General features: G+C 38.8%; 1 protein-coding gene across 6 annotated transcripts in view; it reads left to right on the top strand.

Annotated features, from left to right (window-relative positions):
• The window catches only part of ZNF106 (zinc finger protein 106), a 37,613-nt gene extending 20,077 nt beyond the window's left edge, over window positions 1–17,536 (top strand). For 4 of the 6 annotated variants that reach the window (XM_021403509.1, XM_021403508.1, XM_021403507.1 and 1 more), the window contains 16 exons: window positions 342–411; window positions 1,385–1,539; window positions 1,631–1,691; window positions 2,011–2,346; window positions 3,222–4,002; window positions 4,376–4,431; window positions 4,916–5,061; window positions 5,342–5,476; window positions 6,712–6,828; window positions 7,289–7,480; window positions 9,155–9,217; window positions 9,960–10,079; window positions 10,515–10,586; window positions 11,436–11,507; window positions 12,067–12,213; window positions 13,206–17,536. In XM_021403509.1, coding sequence (XP_021259184.1) covers window positions 342–411; window positions 1,385–1,539; window positions 1,631–1,691; window positions 2,011–2,346; window positions 3,222–4,002; window positions 4,376–4,431; window positions 4,916–5,061; window positions 5,342–5,476; window positions 6,712–6,828; window positions 7,289–7,480; window positions 9,155–9,217; window positions 9,960–10,079; window positions 10,515–10,586; window positions 11,436–11,507; window positions 12,067–12,213; window positions 13,206–13,262 — 2,580 coding nt within the window. In that variant the 3' untranslated portion in view covers window positions 13,263–17,536. Of the gene's footprint in view, window positions 1–341; window positions 412–1,384; window positions 1,540–1,630; window positions 1,692–2,010; window positions 2,347–3,221; window positions 4,003–4,375; window positions 4,432–4,915; window positions 5,062–5,341; window positions 5,477–6,711; window positions 6,829–7,288; window positions 7,481–9,154; window positions 9,218–9,959; window positions 10,080–10,514; window positions 10,587–11,435; window positions 11,508–12,066; window positions 12,214–13,205 lie in introns of those variants that run through there. The other 2 variants (XM_021403510.1, XR_002440704.1) reach the window with 2 other exon arrangements.

The raw sequence follows: 18,020 nt of genomic DNA, 5'->3' as shown, positions 1-18,020 counted from the left end.
TTTGTTAAATGCAGAAAGTGAGAATTTTAATTCCAATCATCAACTAAATCTATGAAGCAGAAAATCTGGACTAAGCGTGGTCTTAAGCATCTAAGCATGTAGAAGGCTGCCTGCTTATTTAATATTTCATCGTAGTTGAGATGAAAACATGGCACTCACTTCGTTTCATTATCACTTTTAAGAAGAGAGGGAAGGACAAGTTAAATAAGAATGTGCAAAATTGTACATATTCTTTCCTGTGGTTAGAAGTGATGCTTCTTGAGATAACAGTGGATGTGTGCCTTCTTGATTGAGGCAAAATTGCTATTGCATCTTTTGTTAATAAAGGTTCTTACTTATAGGAAGGATCCTCTCCTGAAATCCCTAGTCTGGAAAGAAAGAATAAAAGAAGAAAAATCAAAGGTAAAAAAGGTGAGTGACTGTTACACACATGTGTGTGTCTAGGATAGAGATTGTAAATACCTAGTAGTATTCTGACTTGGCTGAAGTGGCAGTTCCTTACTGTTACATTGGTGTGTCTGGCCCTTGCTCAAGGTCATAGGATGGACTCTTGTCAGGTCTCTAAGACCAATAAAATTAGAGCTAGAACAACCAAATACAGTTGGGTCCCTTCTCTTTCCAGCCTTGTTTGGAGGAATCCTGGCTTCCAGATGACTAGTGAAATTCAGTGCATGGAAGGATATTTTTTTGCATTACTTTGTTCTTTCACCGTATTACCATTGCAATAAATCTATTGAAAGAAACTGACTCGAAAAAAGCTGAGCAGTGCACAAATTGAAACTTGATTGACTTGGAGTATCTCTGTAATGCCAGAGGACCTCTTAAAAAGGAGGATATTTACTGAAAACAGTGCTTGCAGATTGTCAGGAGACTGCAAACGCAAGTTTTGTAGCCCAAATGCTATTTTGAATAGTAAATGATTTTATCGTAGAGTTCTTTTTGTCTTAACCTGCCTTTTCTTGACCTCTGGATTAGCTGAATAATTTAAATCATGTCTGGTTTAAATTTGTCTTTGCCTTTTTGATTACATTAATGAAAAGTATACATTTGTAGTTTCTGTGTATATATACTTCAGCAAAAGATCTTTGTGAAACAGGATGACTTTCTGTTCAGTGCTGGCAAAACTATGATTTTTAAAAAAGTTACTGGAGTCAAAGTTGAGATCATTTAAAGAGAAATTATTGACTTTGCTCTTCTGTGTAATACGTGACTGCTCCTTTGCATAGATGCTCTTCTTCAGTCTCTTGTACAACTATTAATGCTTGACCTAATTCGTGTGTTTTTATGTTTGGACGTGATTATATTTACTGAGATACCATTTGTCATGTATTTTAATGGGTTGCCAAGTACCATTATATGCTAAATTATGTGGATTTTTTTTCAGAACGGTCTCAAGTAGACCATTTGTTGGCTATTTCACTGAGGGAAGAAGAATTGAGCAAGTCCCTGCATAGTGTGGACAACAGTCTCTTGCAGGCTAGAGCTGCCCTGCAGGCTGCGTATGTTGATGTTCAGCGGTTCCTTGTGTTGAAGCAGCAGGTAACAGTAGGCTTTTGAGAGTGGCAGAACTAGAAGTTAGCAACCTGAAAACTACCATTAGTAGAAGTGATTAAAAACTCCTGTTTTGCAGATAACCATGGAAATGAGTGCGTTGAGAAGCCAGAGAATCCAGATCTTGCAAGGGCTACAAGGTATGAGATACTGTGAAACAAAAGCAGTAAAATACTGACTCTCATATTCTTTGAACTCAGTGTCTTGTAAAAATTGCACTCATGTAAAATGTGGAACAAAACTGTAGGTTTTCCATAGTGAAGTCTTTATTATTAATGTGTGATCTGTTGTCTTTGGTAGTGCTGCGTCTTCTGGCTTTCTTGCAAATTTTTCCCTTCCTTGGCTATCTGCCAGAAACGGTCTCTTAACACCGCTGACTTTTGTTGCAGTGATCTGTAAAATATGAATATATTTTTGTTCATTTTTTATTTCGTTTTTCTTCTCCTCTTTCACTATTAGAAACATATGAACCTTCTGAACTGTCAGAGAAACTTCCCAGTAGTGTCTCGTGTGAGAGAGGAAGCAGCAAATCTCAGGTGTCGGCTGATTTGCTTCCTGCAGGCTCTTTCTTGCCCCTTTTGGACACTTTGTCTCCTGTACCTTCACTGGGAACTTCTGTTCATGTAAACACATCAACACCATTCCATTCTGGCATCACATTCACTGCTCCTCCAGACTCCTCCGTGCAAGTTAAACGAGAACCTGTGTCTCCAAAAGCCTCAGAAGAAAATGTGAATGCTGTACTCCAGAGCTCTCTGTGTGCTTCACGAACAGAAGTGGTGGCGCAGAAGGATGGTATGTGTGGCTCTTTCTTGTTTTAAGAAATAGCTTTACCAAAATGCAAGAAATTTTTTTTTTTGTAGAAGCATGCAAGTTGGGTGTCAAACCTGCAGGCTGTTGTGCAGGGGTGAACTCCCATTGAACAGCTGAGGCACATTAGGCTTGTGTTGATTACTGGTCTTCCACAGTAAAGATGACTGCAGGTAAGGGAGCACACGGCGAAGAGTAGTAGCATCTTAAGCCAGCATTGTAGAATTCACCAAAGAATTAAGAAGTTCAAAAGCATCTAGTCATCCAGAAACTTGAATCTTTTGCCCCATTACTTTGATATTTGTACACAAGTAAACATTTTATTTCCCAGCAGCATTTTTTAAAGGCTGAAGAGCTGGCTGGAAGAGCAGATATGCATGTGCACATACCATTTCTGCTACAAGTACGTACTCCTATATGTTGAAAGGATAAATCACAGCCTGAACCAGTGATTGAGCACCTGGTGGGAAGGCAGGGCCAACCCAGGGGAGCTCAGGTGCATGCAATGCACCTGAATGAATGGAAGGGGTGGAGCCAGGATCCACCCCTTCCCAGACCTCATTTAAGGGTTGGCAGTGGAGGTAAGGGTATCTCACTAGAAGTCCCTGCCTACCTGAGGCCTTCCAAGGGTAAGCAGATTCTTTCCTTTGGTTCTGTGTCCATGGCTGCTGCATTTGAGCATATCCTCACTTGCTGGAGCCTAGGACTTTGCTACTATGCTGTCATTGCTGCACTTTCCATCACGTTACAGTACTTTACATGCGCATTATTTATAAACAAAAGATTGCAGGGAATTGCAAACCTTCCATAAGTATTAATTGCTGTAGAGATTGAATATAACACCAGTCTCTTTTCTTCAGATGAGATGATCCAAAAAACATCAGTGCATCCAGTTATCTCTGCAACCATATCCCTCTCAGAGCTGACAGCTTGTTTCCAACGTGCTAATCAAGAAGTTCACAAGCCTGCTGTGGACAGAGGAAAGGCTGGTCTTCTGGAGAATCCTTGTCATTCCCTGTCTACTTTCAGCAAAAGAGAAGCAAATGGTACAGTGACTGAAAGCTTTTTACTGGATCAGTGTAGCACCTTGCTTCCAAATCGTTCAGTCCTTCTTGAAATGCCAATGGATAAAACTCCCAAATTGTCAGCAGAACCATCTGAACAACAGGCAGCAAGTACTCTAGTCCCAGCAGAAAAAGGGAATAGAAGGAGAAGAAAGTTAAGGAAAAAGAAAACACTGAGGGCAGCTCATGTGCCGGAGAACAGTGACACAGAACAGGATGTAATTGACTGTAAACCTTCCCGGAAGGTCAAGAGTGGAAAAGTTCCTAAAGGAGAAAAAGTAGTTACTACATCCACTCCTCAAAAACAGGGAGATGGAGTTGCTATTCAAGCAGCTAGAAACAAAGATGAGAATGATAGTGATGCTTCTCTGGAACTAGTGGAAGTTGCAACACCCCAGTGCGAAGTGGTTGACATTGGTTCATCAGAGTCAGGAGATGAGAAACCAGACAGCCCATCAAAGAGGGAGTCATGCAGCGCTGTGGACCAAGCAGTTTTAGAGGCATCTTGCTCAGGTTATGATGAAGTGAGCTCTACCAGTGAGATTGGCACAAGTTATAGGGATGATATGAAAAGAAGGTGAGATTACTGTAGATCTCTCAAAAGTAGAAGCATTAAATGGTGCTCGTAAGATGCAATTTTTCCTGTTTAGAAAGTTTTACATCAGTAATTCTTAATTTTGTTTGGAAATTAAGAGAAAATGCATTTGTCCGTATGTTTTAAATTGAATTTGCTTCTTTAATCCAACTAACAAATGTGCATTGTTGTCTACCAGTCTCTCTAACAATTGGAACATGGCACTACTGCATGGAAAATATTTTTGATCTTAACCTGTTATGGACAGTTATCAACTTAGTGCAGAGTCTTGTGTTGTGGAGTACTGCTTATACCACTAACTTGTGTGAAAATGAGCAAGTAGAATCCAATCTTGCTACTTTTATTTCTGTTACAGTGTGGCTGAGACACAGACTTCTATATCATCACTAAGAGAATCAAAGAACTCATCAGGTATATCTTTTAAGCTGTTCTTCTTGTAGTTTGCATATGATGTATTGCAAGAATGGGAGTTAGGTCTAGATTAAACTGCTACCATAGGAATTTAGCTATGAAGATAAAGAAGTGTACTTAAAAAAGCATAAAAAGTGAAGCATACTCATTTACCTTATCTCTCACTGAGAGCTTTGTGCCTTGAGCCCTCGCCACCCCATCCCGTGTGAACAGTTCTTCTCCACAGTCTCCATGAGGCTGTGGGGCAGATAATAATACAACCCTTTTGCTATTTTAAAGATCTTTCTGGACTTGATATATCAAGATCTTCCAGGCATTTTATATTGTATTCTGACACTTACAGACTCCAGCTGGGAACTGCAGTGAAATCTGACTTTAAAGATGCTGAGCCTACACAATAGTTCTGCTGTTTGATGATTAAAAAACAGTAGTATGTTTGCTTGTGTTTCTTCACATAATCAAAGAATGCATCTCTGTTCTGCAGAGGTGTCTTCAGAGCCAGGTGAGGATGAAGAACCTACAGAGGGGAGCTTTGAAGGACACCTGGCTGCAGTGAATGCAATTCAGATTTTTGGGAATGTATTGTACACCTGCTCAGCAGACAAAACTGTTTGTGCCTACAATCTGGTTGTAAGTAAGGTTGTAACAATGGTGTAAGAGTAATTCCAGTCACAAGGTTACAATTGTGTTTTTGTGAAGCCTTATATAGTTACAGAGGTAGCTGCTTTTCTGAGTGCAAAGGTAGTATTACTCTTTTTCGTCAGGCCTCTCTTCTCTCCCCTTCATCTTGTAAGTAGGATAAAAGGCAGGTCCTACTGTTCTTGTTAGCTGTTCCACCCTACTCTGTCAGGCAGATCCTGAGAGGTATTGCAGACCTTTAGTTTGATGGACCATATGCTTTTCTTTCTAGAGCAGGAAGTGTGTGGCTGTCTTTGAGGGACATACTTCAAAAGTGAACTGCCTCCTGGTCATTCAGACAAATGGGAAGAATGCTGCACTTTATACTGGCTCAAGTGATCACACCATCAACTGTTACAATATCAAGGTGCCTGAACTCTGTGTTGATTAACATATACTGCTTTTTTATGCAATGTTTCTTTGCAAATATAAATGAAATAAGCTGTTTAAAACCCTGTGAGCTGGACATGACCCTCACTTCATACCTCATTAGAGTGGAGCAGGGAGAAAAAAAAATGAAGAGAACAAGCTAATCTTTTGGCGGGAGTTTTTGTTAAAACAGCATGGTGAGATCTTAGATGTTGGGAATCTAATGTGCAGGATGGTTGTCTGGCCAAGAATATTGAATTCACCTTATTTCTAACTTCATTGCTGATATGAGATGGAGTTCTCATAGAGTAGCTATTGAGAGAACAGGTAGGAAGGCTGAGGCTTTCTGAAGCTGGAATTTGAAAGATAAACAGTAGGAAGGCTTGTCCCGCGTGTATGTTGGTCACTCCAAAAGTAATGCCTCCCAATTATTTCAATGGAAGCTAGAACAGATACAAAGGGCACAATAATACTGTTTGATAGAGCAAATTCTCAGCTACAAAACACTATTTCAGGATAGTCATCACCATTAGCTGTGCGTTTTTGCAAAAAATGAACAAGAGCCTGCATCCTGTGCAGGCATGAATGTCAGTTAGTGCCATTTTCTCCACATGAGGGGAATTAGTGGCGCACCTTTGCTTCATATGCGCTTCCATGTCAGACACCATGTTGTCAGACTGCCCCTCTGCTGCCATCTGTCGCGAGGCAACAACATGTAATGGGATGTTGGGTAGGTTTGGCCTCTACTGCCATACCAATGTCTGCCTCTGACATTGTGGGCTAACATAATAAAATAGGAAGGCCTCTTAGATTTAAGGACTGTGGAAGGTAAGTATCTGCTTTTGGGAGTAAACTGACAGATGCTTTTGACTCTTCAGATAATGATTCACGGCAATTTCCTGTAGAGGGCTTCAAGGACATTCCTTGAACTCAAGTGTGTAACAGGGTGTTTTTCATATACTTACTCTAAGCTGGTATATATTAGAGGTTGTGGCTAGAAGAAAGCTTTTAGTGCTGTAGCTAGTTGCTTAAGTACCATCAAGTCTCAAAGATAGGCATGAGCAGATTAAAAACTGAGATCAGACTGCTGGATGACACCAGATATTGAGATGTTTTTCTCCAGCTCTGCTAGTTTGGAAAAATGTAGGTGAAAATCATTATTTGCTCCAGGCTTTTTTTCCCTGAACTGTTTTCAGCTGATGAAAAGCTTTTAATAATTACTTCTATTGCCAGACCAAAGAGTGCATGGAACAGTTTAAACTGGAAGATCGAGTGCTCTGTTTACACAGTAGATGGCGGATCCTTTATGCAGGCCTTGCAAATGGCAGTGTGGTTACATTCAATATAAAGGTTAGTTTGTTTTAATATTGGCACCTAAAAGCCTGCTCCAAGGCAGTTTCCACTTTGTTTCTTTCAGTGCTTTCTCTTGAGTAACAAGTGTATTTGTAACTTATTTTGGTATATGCTTATTTTGGCATAAATAGTCACTTTTGGCCCTTCTTGATCTTTCTTGTCCCCTCTCCCCTATCCTTCAGTTGCTTTTCTCTTAACTGCTCTGGTGCTTTGATTTCATTAATGAATTTTGAAAGCTGATACATGTGTGTACCTGTATGTGTTTTTCTCACTCAATGCTTTTTTCTCTTTTTTGTTACTGTGAAGGAGGATTTACTGGGCTTTTGCTCAATAATTACTGTTTTGTTTTGCTTTAAAGCCCAATTTGAGGAGTTACTTCTTTGATTTGGAAACTTAATTCCTAGTTAGTCATAGCAAAGTTTTAGTTCTTAAATACCAATTTTTCCACCCCTAACAGAACAACAAGCAAGTTGATACCTTTGAATGCCACAGCCCTAGAGCAGTGAGCTGCTTGGCCACAGCTCAGGAAGGAGCACGCAAGCTGTTGGTAGTGGGCTCCTACGACTGCACCATCAGTGTACGAGATGCGCGGAATGGGTTGCTTCTCAGAACTCTTGAAGGTCACAGCAAAACTATACTTTGCATGAAGGCAAGTGTCTCCAAAAATATGTTTTTGACAAAGGATCCTTAAAACTGCATGCAGTGGAATTGCCAGGTCACAGCCTGAAAAGTGGTTGGGCACCAGGTATTCCACCTGGCATGGTTAACCTAGGGAACTCAGGTGCAAGCAATGCACCTGAGAGACTGGAAGGGGTGGAGCCTGGATCCACCCCCTCCTCACCCTCATTTAAGGGTTAGTAGCTGAGGGAGCAGCATCTCTCTGGATAGAGATTACACTCCTCTTGAGCTGTCATTGATCATTGGAAGAGTTGAGCCAATTTTCCTTCTCTATTACCCGCTATTGCTCTGTAGTGCCTGGATCCCATTTGAAGGCCCTGTCATTGCTTTCTTTTGCCATATGCTGTGTCATCGTTTTTTTTTCCTTCTTCATCTAATAATTAGCAGATTGCGGTAGACAATAGATGATCTCTCTATTTCAAAATATAACTGTGATTTGATAAGAAAATTGTCTTGCTGCTGTAAAAGCTGGTGTTTATGTTTGTAGGAAGCATGTTTATTTCTTGTTGTTAAATGATTTCAGGGAATCTTGAAATATGAGATCCTCAAAATGAGAGGAAAAGTTGATGAAAAGGTGAAGCTAGCTTTCACATACTTGTACATACATACATAATTGTACAAACCTCTCAGGAAACTGGAAAAAATGTATCTAGTAAACTATTCTTCAGTAGAAGAATCACTATTTATTCTAATCTAAATACACTTTTTGTTTTCTATAAAGCCTAGGCATGAAATTTTTGAGCTGCTGAGTATGGGTGTAGTTTCAGGATACTAGTGAAAGGACTCTGTTACTGGTATAGCCAGCTTCCCTTCCAATGGGCAGTCTTCAGAATGGCATATATCTCATTTCAGATTGTATGGCTCTATTCACTTTAGGAAGATTATTGTTTTAGTTTTGTCATGATAAATGACATAAGCGTGCCCATTTGGCGGTTACTTTATTGTTTGGCCTGATTGATGTAACATGTATTGTCTGAAGTTACAAGTTGGTGTATATGTTTGTCTGTCTGCTTTGCCCTAACCATAGTCATCTACAAGTAGGGGATGACTGTTCCATATACAGTCCTTGTCATCTTGGATATGCTTCAGTGGCACTGCCTTTTTTGCCCTGTGGACTCTCTGCCCTAGTCCAGCTTGCATGTCAGCATACTGTGGTCCCTTCTTGATCCATGGTGGAACTGCTAAGCATCCTTTCTAGACTGATAATTGTCAGGAGCACTGTCTGTCTTCTATAACAAAAGCACACAGCAGGTGCAATAATAACAGGAAGCACTGGGTTTTACTGTGTGTGTGGGAGCAGCATTCTGCATTTAGTTCTGGATCTGGTGCTTAGCTGTCCCTGAGAATATTCTATATAATATATATGGACATATATTGCATATATATTTTTTATATATAAAATATAATAGCCCGGTGGGCTTCTAATGTCAGTTGTGAAGTTTCAAATTATCATTAGGGTAACTTAATACACTTCTTAGCTCTCAATTAACTGCGTGCATTTTTTTTCGTACTGTTGATTTTTTTTTTTAAGTCTGTCAGATACAGGAAATATTGTGCAGCTTCAGTCAGAATGTTTCACTTGGCCACTTACATGTCATTAAACAGCAATGAATAGAATTAATGCTTTTTATTATTTTTTTGGAAGGTTGTGAATGATCTGGTGTTCAGTGGTTCCAGTGATCAGTCTGTCCATGCCCACAACATTCACGTAAGTCTCTCTATATAAAGTTGGAATGACTTCTTCTGTTAAGGCAGTGAAAACCTGTGCTATAATGTCAATATTGCAAAACAGTTATGACTGGTGGTAGGGAAAATAACCTTCAGAAAAGGAAATCATCGTTTTTGTTCTTTAGTTAGTGTGACTATGCACTATAGTAACTAATGGGGGATGCAGAGTGTAAAATACTTCAGGAAACATCCATTAAATGTGTCGGCTCTTTTAGTATGGTATATAACACCCTTTTATCTGGGGACCTTGCTTTTGCAAATACTATTACAAAGCTACTGATAATGTGGAAAGGGTTTGTGTAGCCATGCAGTGAGTGAGACTAAGAAACTTACCACAGTTTCAGTTAATTGACAGAAAAAAGTATATTTCTGTGTATTTAGCTAAATTTGCTCAATGATCCCTGTGGCTATATAATTACTACTAGTACTGATAGGTATGGTACCAATTGCAGGGTAAGTGGGGAATATGTAGCTAATGATGGAAAGAGGGGAAGTAGACTTTTTGTAGTGGTGTGCATTTCTATTGGACTGGAATGGCTCCCTGTAACTTAAGCAAAGAAAGTGTTCTTGATCGTAATCTAGTAGTACTTCTGTATGAAACAGAAGTCTAATAAAGGTTATCTGTTCTGTGACTGTTGAAGCTAGCTACCCTAAGTAAAACTAAAACAGTTTTGTTTAATGAAAAATAATAAGCTGCTTGCCTCTCCTTGTTCTTGGCACAGACTGGAGAACTGGTACGGATCTATAAAGGCCATAACCATGCAGTAACGGTTGTGAACATTCTGGGGAAAGTGATGGTAACAGCATGCCTCGATAAATTTGTTCGTGTTTATGAACTACAGGTAAGTGTATAGATGGTTTAGTAATAAAATCTACCTAACGTGTTAATAAATGATTTCAGGAAGTCGTCTTTGTGCTTAGTGATCTCTGTCCCGCTCAGAATTTGCAGCCAAAATCCATGAGTTTTAAAAGGGCATAACCTCAACTATTTTTTTTTTAAGAACTTGAGTTATCCAAGGGTAATTACAGCTCAAAGAAGTGGGAAAATGTTGGTTTTATCTTCCTGAAAGATCAAGTGCTTTAGTTGAACAGGAGAAATCACAGAAGTAATACAAGGAAAATAGAGAACTTTCATAGTACCTACAAAACTTGGAATTCACTGAGCGCAGGGTTGGTTGCTACCCAGGAAACTACATTTGGAAATGTTATCATTTGCATGTCTGTGAAAAATACCTGTTAACTATTGTGCCAATAAATGTCTATTTTTTTCTCTCAAGTCGCATGACCGCTTGCAAGTTTATGGAGGCCACTCAGATATGATCATGTGTATGACCATCCATAAGAGCATGGTAACTTCCCTCTTTTCACTGATCTCAAGTAGAAAGTTGTATTTTTCACAAGCGTATAGACAATTTTTTTTTTCTCAGATAATGAAATCAATTTGTTCTCCAGCTAAGGCAGAGGTATTTACAAATGTCAGCCAAAAAATCAAGTTGCAGCAGCTCTGTGTTTATGTAATATTATTGACTGGGTAACTTTCAAAAGAGTTTGCTCAAAGATATGCACTTGACTTAATTGCACAGATTTATTTCTTCAGGCAAGGTGGGGTTCAGAAACACTTCCGGATAACCACTTGCATAAAAAAGTCAGTAAAAGTACTTATTTGCCTGATGTAGAAATTTGTTTGCTAACTGTCTTTCAGATTGTAAAATACGTTAAAGGGGCGTGGTAGTTATCTGTAAAAACAGAACTGATCTATGTATTGAAATACCTATGGCCCAAGCTTCACTTCTCATATGAGCGAGATGGAGAGCTAAGCATGGTCAATCTTCGTCCTCACAGTCTGAGGCTTGAACTGTCCTGCAGTAATAGTCCGTTTTGGGCATTCCGAAATCGAAAAGTATTCGGATGAGTGGCTTTATCAAAGATTGAAGGACAGTAATTCTCTGTAGTAGTCAAAAAAGGGAGTTGTAGTTTGTCACCCACAGCAGATTGGCTGTTATATCCTAGTGATGCATTTCCAATAGACAGAAAGACTTGAAATAAAACCTCCAGCTTGTACAGTTTTCTGTATTATTGGTTTTAATAATTCATGTGACTATAAGAATCTTACATCAAGTATACTCTACACTGAAACCTTCAAAATTTGACTTAATTTTTTCTATTCCCAGCTTTCTTCATAAATACTTATTTTACAGATCTACACTGGATGCTACGACGGCAGCGTCAGAGCTGTGAGGCTTAATCTGATGCAGAATTATCGTTGCTGGGTAATGAGCAAAACGTTTTTGGCCTTTCTTTGTTATAGTTTTTAGAATAATTTCTGGAGGTGGTCATTATCCAATCTTGGATAGCTTGACCTTTACTGTATTATAATTCAATAATTTTAAATATCACTTTGAATATGTACTACTAGTTGAATTTCTCATATGCTTTGGGGCAAGCCAATAGTAGTATCTTAAACTATTTTTCTTTTGGGTGGTCTTTAGATAGTGACATGAAATTATTTAAAACAATGGGGAAATAAAAACCAACGAAAAATGGCTCTGTCTCTGGTTAACTTAAGTTCTGTAAAGGCTAAGGCTTTTTCTTTCTAAACCTATTCTTCCTGATGGTCTGGGCATGGCTAGAAGCAGGAAAAAATCTCTGTAAACCTGTAATTGAAGGAAGAGAGTCCACTGAGAATATATGTGGAATAAGAACATAAACAAGTTAGAGGAGGCGTGTGTGGACAGTACTTGTTGAATATTGTTGAGCTGTAAGAATGAAGGGATGAACTACTTTTGTTTTTTCCCTCGGGTGATTTTTGGCATGCTTTTTTCCTACCAGTGGCATGGATGTTCGCTGATCTTTGGAGTTGTCGAGCACCTGAAACAACACTTGCTAACTGACCACACCAACCCAAATTTTCAGACCTTAAAATGTCGTTGGAAGAACTGTGATGCTTTCTTTACTTCCAGGAAAGGTTCCAAGCAGGTATGTAATTGAAGTAACATGTTTTTCTTCTTAAAGCTTTCTACTATACTACTAAATACAAACAACACCTAAATATGAAGTACGTGCTGCCACCGCAATTATGGGACTTACTCATCTTTAAGAGAAGTAGAAGTAAATTCTTCTATCCTTAATGAGCCTAATTGAATATAGTTAAATCATACAAGGCTAACAGGGTTCAGCTTGTGACAGATTAGGAGTGCACTGGTGTATAACTTGAGATATGGTAAATTTAAAATAGTTTGATTTTAAAATCTTCAAGAATTTTACCGCTTCCATTTAAGTGCCACAAGAAATTCTGGTAACTGTACTCAAGATGTTAAGTTCATGTAGTATAATTTACTGTTTAAGATGAACAAATACCGGTTTGAAATTAAAATTATATAAAAATCTATGTATACGCACGTGATTTCTGTGGACACTGTTGCTGTTTACTCTTTGCATGAGACTGGTTTTGTTAACAGTATGTAATTATAACATTGAATTCTGTATTAATGCTAGCACAGATGTAAAAATTGAAGGCTTAAGAGTTGGATTCTAGCTTGATCAAGCCATGTGGAAAGAGTTAAGAGGGGTAGGAAGGTTGTGATTTTTATGCTGATATGTAAAATCCATGCTTTACTCTATGGCAATATATTGTGCCTCCCTGTTGAATGCTTTTATTTTCCATACACCATGGAAGGAGGTTTCTTTTAGAACTGAAAAAAAGAAGTAGAGTCCTTAATTTCTATTCAGGCACTTTGGATATAATGCAGTTACCTAGTATGCCTTTCTTGTCAGAAAGGAAACTATTGTTCTATTTGCCTTGAATCATATGGTGCACAAGATTTTATGTAAATTATAATAGTTTGGTATTAATTTTTAGAAGTCATAAGCCAAAAACTTATTTAATCCAGAACATCACTCTCACTGAGGTTTATAGAATCTTATATTTTTTTTATTGTTTTTTTTCACTGACTTTGTTTCTTTTCCAGGATGCTGTGGGACACATTGAAAGACATGCTGAGGATGACAGCAGGGTTGACTCATGAAACTTCTCACCTCCCACATTGGGAAGTAATTTAATGTCAGGATTATTCCAAATAACATCAATTTTTTTACTCCAGTCTTTTTCTTTTACCATTTGGAATGCAAAAAGGAAGTGAGGCTGAAAGGCCTCGCTACAGAGCTGCAGGTTGTGTTGCACGCTGTAGATATAAGGCTGGTCAGTTAAGAAGCGGCCCAAATGTAAGATTCTTGCAAGTTTTTAATTCATTGACAAATAAGAATATTCCCCCCTCTTGTCTGCCTTGTTTTATGAAGAAGTATGTTCTTGAGAATCTTTGGGAAGTGCAGAGGGGTGTTGAGAAGTTAGATGACAATGGGTGCTGGTGTTTACACACGCAGCTTGAAACCTGTTAAGTGTCTAACTAAAATATGCCTGTTTTTATGATGTATCCATTTTTAGCTGATTTCAGTAAAAATCTGCAAACCAGAATGTCAAAAAATCTGTCAGTGTAACTTAAGTATCCAGTGTACATATTGGCTTTCTTCATAAAAAGAAATGGTATTTTACGGAGAACTGGAATGAGTTTTCTAATGTTAACTGTAATTTATATTTTAATCTTTGTCTAAAAATTTCTATAACTGACACAATATATACAGTGACAGACTGCCCTAAATATTACACCTCCTGAAGTGTTTTGGTATTTTCTTTTTCTTTGGAGGAAAGCAGTTCTTTGTTGACAGGCGTGCAAGCAGCAGCAAAACAGCTCTGCTCTCGTGCCTTTCAATCTTAGTCTCTTATAGGTCCTTATGTGCAGGAAAGGAGGAACCAATATCAGCTTTTGTTTCTCAGTATAAACACTATCTTGATATCCAACACTGGAGTTGGATTCCTTATTCGACTTGGAATTCCCTAATCCTATATCTTTATTACAGAGCAAACAAATAGAAGTTCAAAGTCACTGTATGTCTAAGTGCTTCTACTTCAGCATTATTTTGTTTCTGTTGTGAACTGGCTTAATTTGCTTGGGCTATATTAAATTCACAAAAGGTCAACAGGATTTGAAAGTCTAAAGTTCTCAAGCAGAAGCTGGGGATACAAAATGCATGTTTTGTGTATTAAAAAAAAATCTTGTTTCCGCAAATGTATGTAATGGGCACGGGGAAGCCGGTGCAGAGCAGAAGAGTGTCTCTCCTCGTGCAGGTCCCTCTGCTGCTGTCTCTTGGGGTTGCAGTCTTAACCTCATTTTCCTGTTGAGTTCAGTGAAACTGAGTTTTTGTGTTCATGATGCTCTTAAAAAAACAAGATGAGTCTGACAAAGAACTCTTAAACAATGAGACTAATCTGTCAAGGACCTTTTTGTTCATGTTTGACTAACCTTCAGATCAGGATGAAAAAAGCAGGTGTTTCCTTAAACTGTAACAGAAGATAAAGATAGCCCAATGTCAAAACTGAGTTACTTATAAATGTATCCAGTGCTTTTCAAAGTGAATGTACTGCTTTCAGTGGACATCTCTTAACCACTCGTTTGAGACTTCTTATGCTATCCATTGACCAAACGTATTTTGTAGCCTCATTCTTTGACTAAAAAGATGTCTTTTTAGGCCACGGCTGTGACTGAAGGAGGCCTGTGGATGTTCAGTTCTGCCATCAAGTCAAGGAACTTCAGGGCCTTCTCTGAAACACACAATTTTTATATTGTGTTAGCGCACAAACATAATTCCTCTGTATTTGCTTGACATTGATGTTTTTTCTTGGGAAAGACAGGAGTAAAATAGGAACGAGGTACATTAGCATCCTACTTCAAACACGTAGGAATCCTTGAGGTTCCAATGCTCTTGTAGTTTTTTTGAGTGATTTTTTTTTTGGGGGGGAGGCGGTTTTTTGTTGCTGTTGTTTGTTTTTATTATTTTCATTAACATGTTTGTAGACAGGAGAAATAAAAGCAATCTGTGACTTAGACTCAAGGCAGCTTTGAGAGTTTTATGTATTTTTGGGAGGGATGGGTTGTTTTCTGCTTTATTGCTCTGGAATCTTCAAGAATATTTATTTGTTTGAGATTTTTTTGTTGGTGTTTTTTTATAAGCAGAGGGCTGCATATGACTTAAACCATTTCCACAATTATTGATATTCAAGAGGTTTTGTTTTTTTTTTTTTTGAACCACAGTGAGGGAGCATGTAAAAGCACGGAAGGAGACAACTAACTGAGCTGTTCTTCATAGATTGTGACTGGAGTAAAATGGCGTGGAGCGGTGTGTTCTTAGGATAAGCATGTGGAGTGGCTGTATCACTAAACATGATGTGCGAGAGTAGATTTTGATACTTGGTGATTCTTATTCTCTCAGTTGATGATTTTGTTTTCAGGAACGTGCAGAGATCTTTCTCACTAGATTTTGCAACAAAGACAGTTATTTCACTTTATTTGCATTCCTGATTAGTTATTGTGTTGATCTTTTCTAGTTGGTGTAAAAGGAGACTTCCTTTTCTTGTACTCGGTGATATTTGTTTCTCTGTCTTTAAAAACAGTCTGATCCAAAAATGAATCAGATGGACTTCTGAAATCCAGTTTTAGCAGTGGTGTCTTCTGCTACTTCGGAGGGTATTTCAGGTCCATTCTCAGATAAGAGACAGGAAAATAGCAGAGCTGCGTGAGTGCTTATCAATTTCGCTTTATATGTGTAGAAAATATATATGTTGCTCGAGGGCTCAGAGGAAAATACTGTGCTGCTTTGTCCTAAGGCTATCTTAAAAGGATTTGCTATGAAACTGTCACACAGATATGAAGTTCTACAGACTTCTTTGGAGTTCTGTGGGGAATGCAGCTTCCATTAGTAGCTGTTTGTTTCCTCCACATATGTTTGCAGAAGAGAGATGGATATTGATGTGTTATATTGGCAGCCATTGATGAGATCCTCTCCAGTCTTGCACTGAGGATTCTGACTTGTGATATACCTCTGGTCATAGAGCGAAATAGTCTTGGGAAAGGGACTGCTTGTGAAATGTGAGTGGGGTAATTTTTACATGAAAAGCAGCACGACGCATCTGAAGCCTGTGTTCAGGAATGTGTTTGTTTTGGGTTTATTTTTTATGCAACTAAAGCATTGTGGGTGTGGAAGAGTGAGTAGAGTGAGGGTTGGTTTTACAGTTAGCTGTTTTATTTCATTAGTCAAATGTTAGACAGTGAGCTCTGCACTTGTATGCTGACTGAATATGGCAGTCCCTTTTTAGGTGGAAGCTGTCATTCTCAGCAGTACTGACGCTGCTTATTCAGCAGTGAGTCTCCTCAATGGGCTTGAAGTGCTCAGAGCTATTGTACTCTTCTGTCTTTTGAATGGGAGAGGCTTTACTGAAACCGGTTATATATCATTCTCTTCAAAAGTGGGAAAACATGTTGTGGTGCGCCTATATTAAGCCCTACCCAAGCTCAAAAAGGAGAGTGCGAGTAGCATAAAATGATCGCTTAAAAGTTCAAATGTGCAACAAAGCTTAACCTTATCCGACATCCTCACGTGTGGATTGTCGTATCCTAAGACTGATCTGTCGTCTTTGCTCTGTTTTCCTTGAAATCACAGGAAAAATAGCTAACTGACAGTGCAGCGCTGTGTGGCCTAGTGCTGTTGCTTCCCTGTGTGGAAGGGGCCAGAGGGGAAACTGTTGCATCTGTTGGTATAAAGATGCATTACATATCCCAGCTTCTGTTTGCCTTGAGTAAGGTGTGTGGGTTGCAGACCTTCCAAGCAGTTCAGCTCTGTGCTATGTTGAAACAGCGGGGGTCTTAATGTGCTTACAAACTATGTAGTAATGCTGAATCACGGTAAACAATGAGTGAAAGCTCACAATAAACTGTAGGTTCCCAGAAACAAAAACGTGCTGAAAAGATATTTTTTCCTTCTTTTAAATTAAAAATGTAGGTACAGATGATAAATCTTGGTTTTCAGGCTTTTATGGTACTATCATTCAAACATAGTCTTAAGCTGTCCAGAATTGCAGAATATATGAGGAAGGATAAGGAAACAGTCTCAGCTGCTAATTGTAAAATATTTAATGGTGAGAGTAAAGAGCAAACTGTGTAGGTATATATTCTGTCGTATGCACCTGCCAGCTTCTCAAATTTCATTATGCTGCAAATATTAAAAAGTTTTTAAAGTGGAATAAAACAACATGGTTGAGTATTTAATAACTTAAGCTATGTAGAACATTTGCACAGATTGACCTTGCTTTTCCTCTGTCATTTTGGTACAAAGCTGGGAGTGTAATAATGAAACTTTACACAGCCACAAAATGAAAAGAAAATAAAAATAAAAGTTCTTTATATTGTTATGGTTTGTCAGCCTGATTCTTCTTTGTTTGGAACAGGAAGATTCTTTCACAGGGTTCAGTAGAACATGACATTCTCTTTTGTGGCCAGAGGAAGTCAGCCAGGCCGTCCTGGAGCTGTATATTCTGAGCTGTGGTGGCCAAGCTCCAGTGCTGGCAGAGAGGACTGTTGTAATTTTCTGTTTCTAAGATGTCATAGTTCAGCAGGGAAGATGGAAACCACCCACCCAACGGAGGCCTCCATGATGCACCAAGACAGCCTTGCTTCATGGCTCGTTGAAAAGGAAAGTTCTCTAGAGCTATTGGTTGTTCACTCATCAGAAGGTTAAGGGCCAGTTTTGATTGCCAGTCAAAAAATCCTGATCTTTTAACTGATAGTGTTCATTTTTCTGTGAAGACCCCCAACCAAGAGTATCTGCCATGTTATTGTATGGACAGCTTAGTGGAGATAGCATATGGCTGGAACCCAGGGCTCCTAGTGTTCCAG

Source organism: Numida meleagris, chromosome 6 (genome assembly GCF_002078875.1).
Source record: "Numida meleagris isolate 19003 breed g44 Domestic line chromosome 6, NumMel1.0, whole genome shotgun sequence".
NCBI lineage: Eukaryota > Metazoa > Chordata > Aves > Galliformes > Numididae > Numida > Numida meleagris.
Note: the sequence above shows the minus strand (reverse complement) of the source record. Positions and strands in the feature narration are given on the sequence as shown.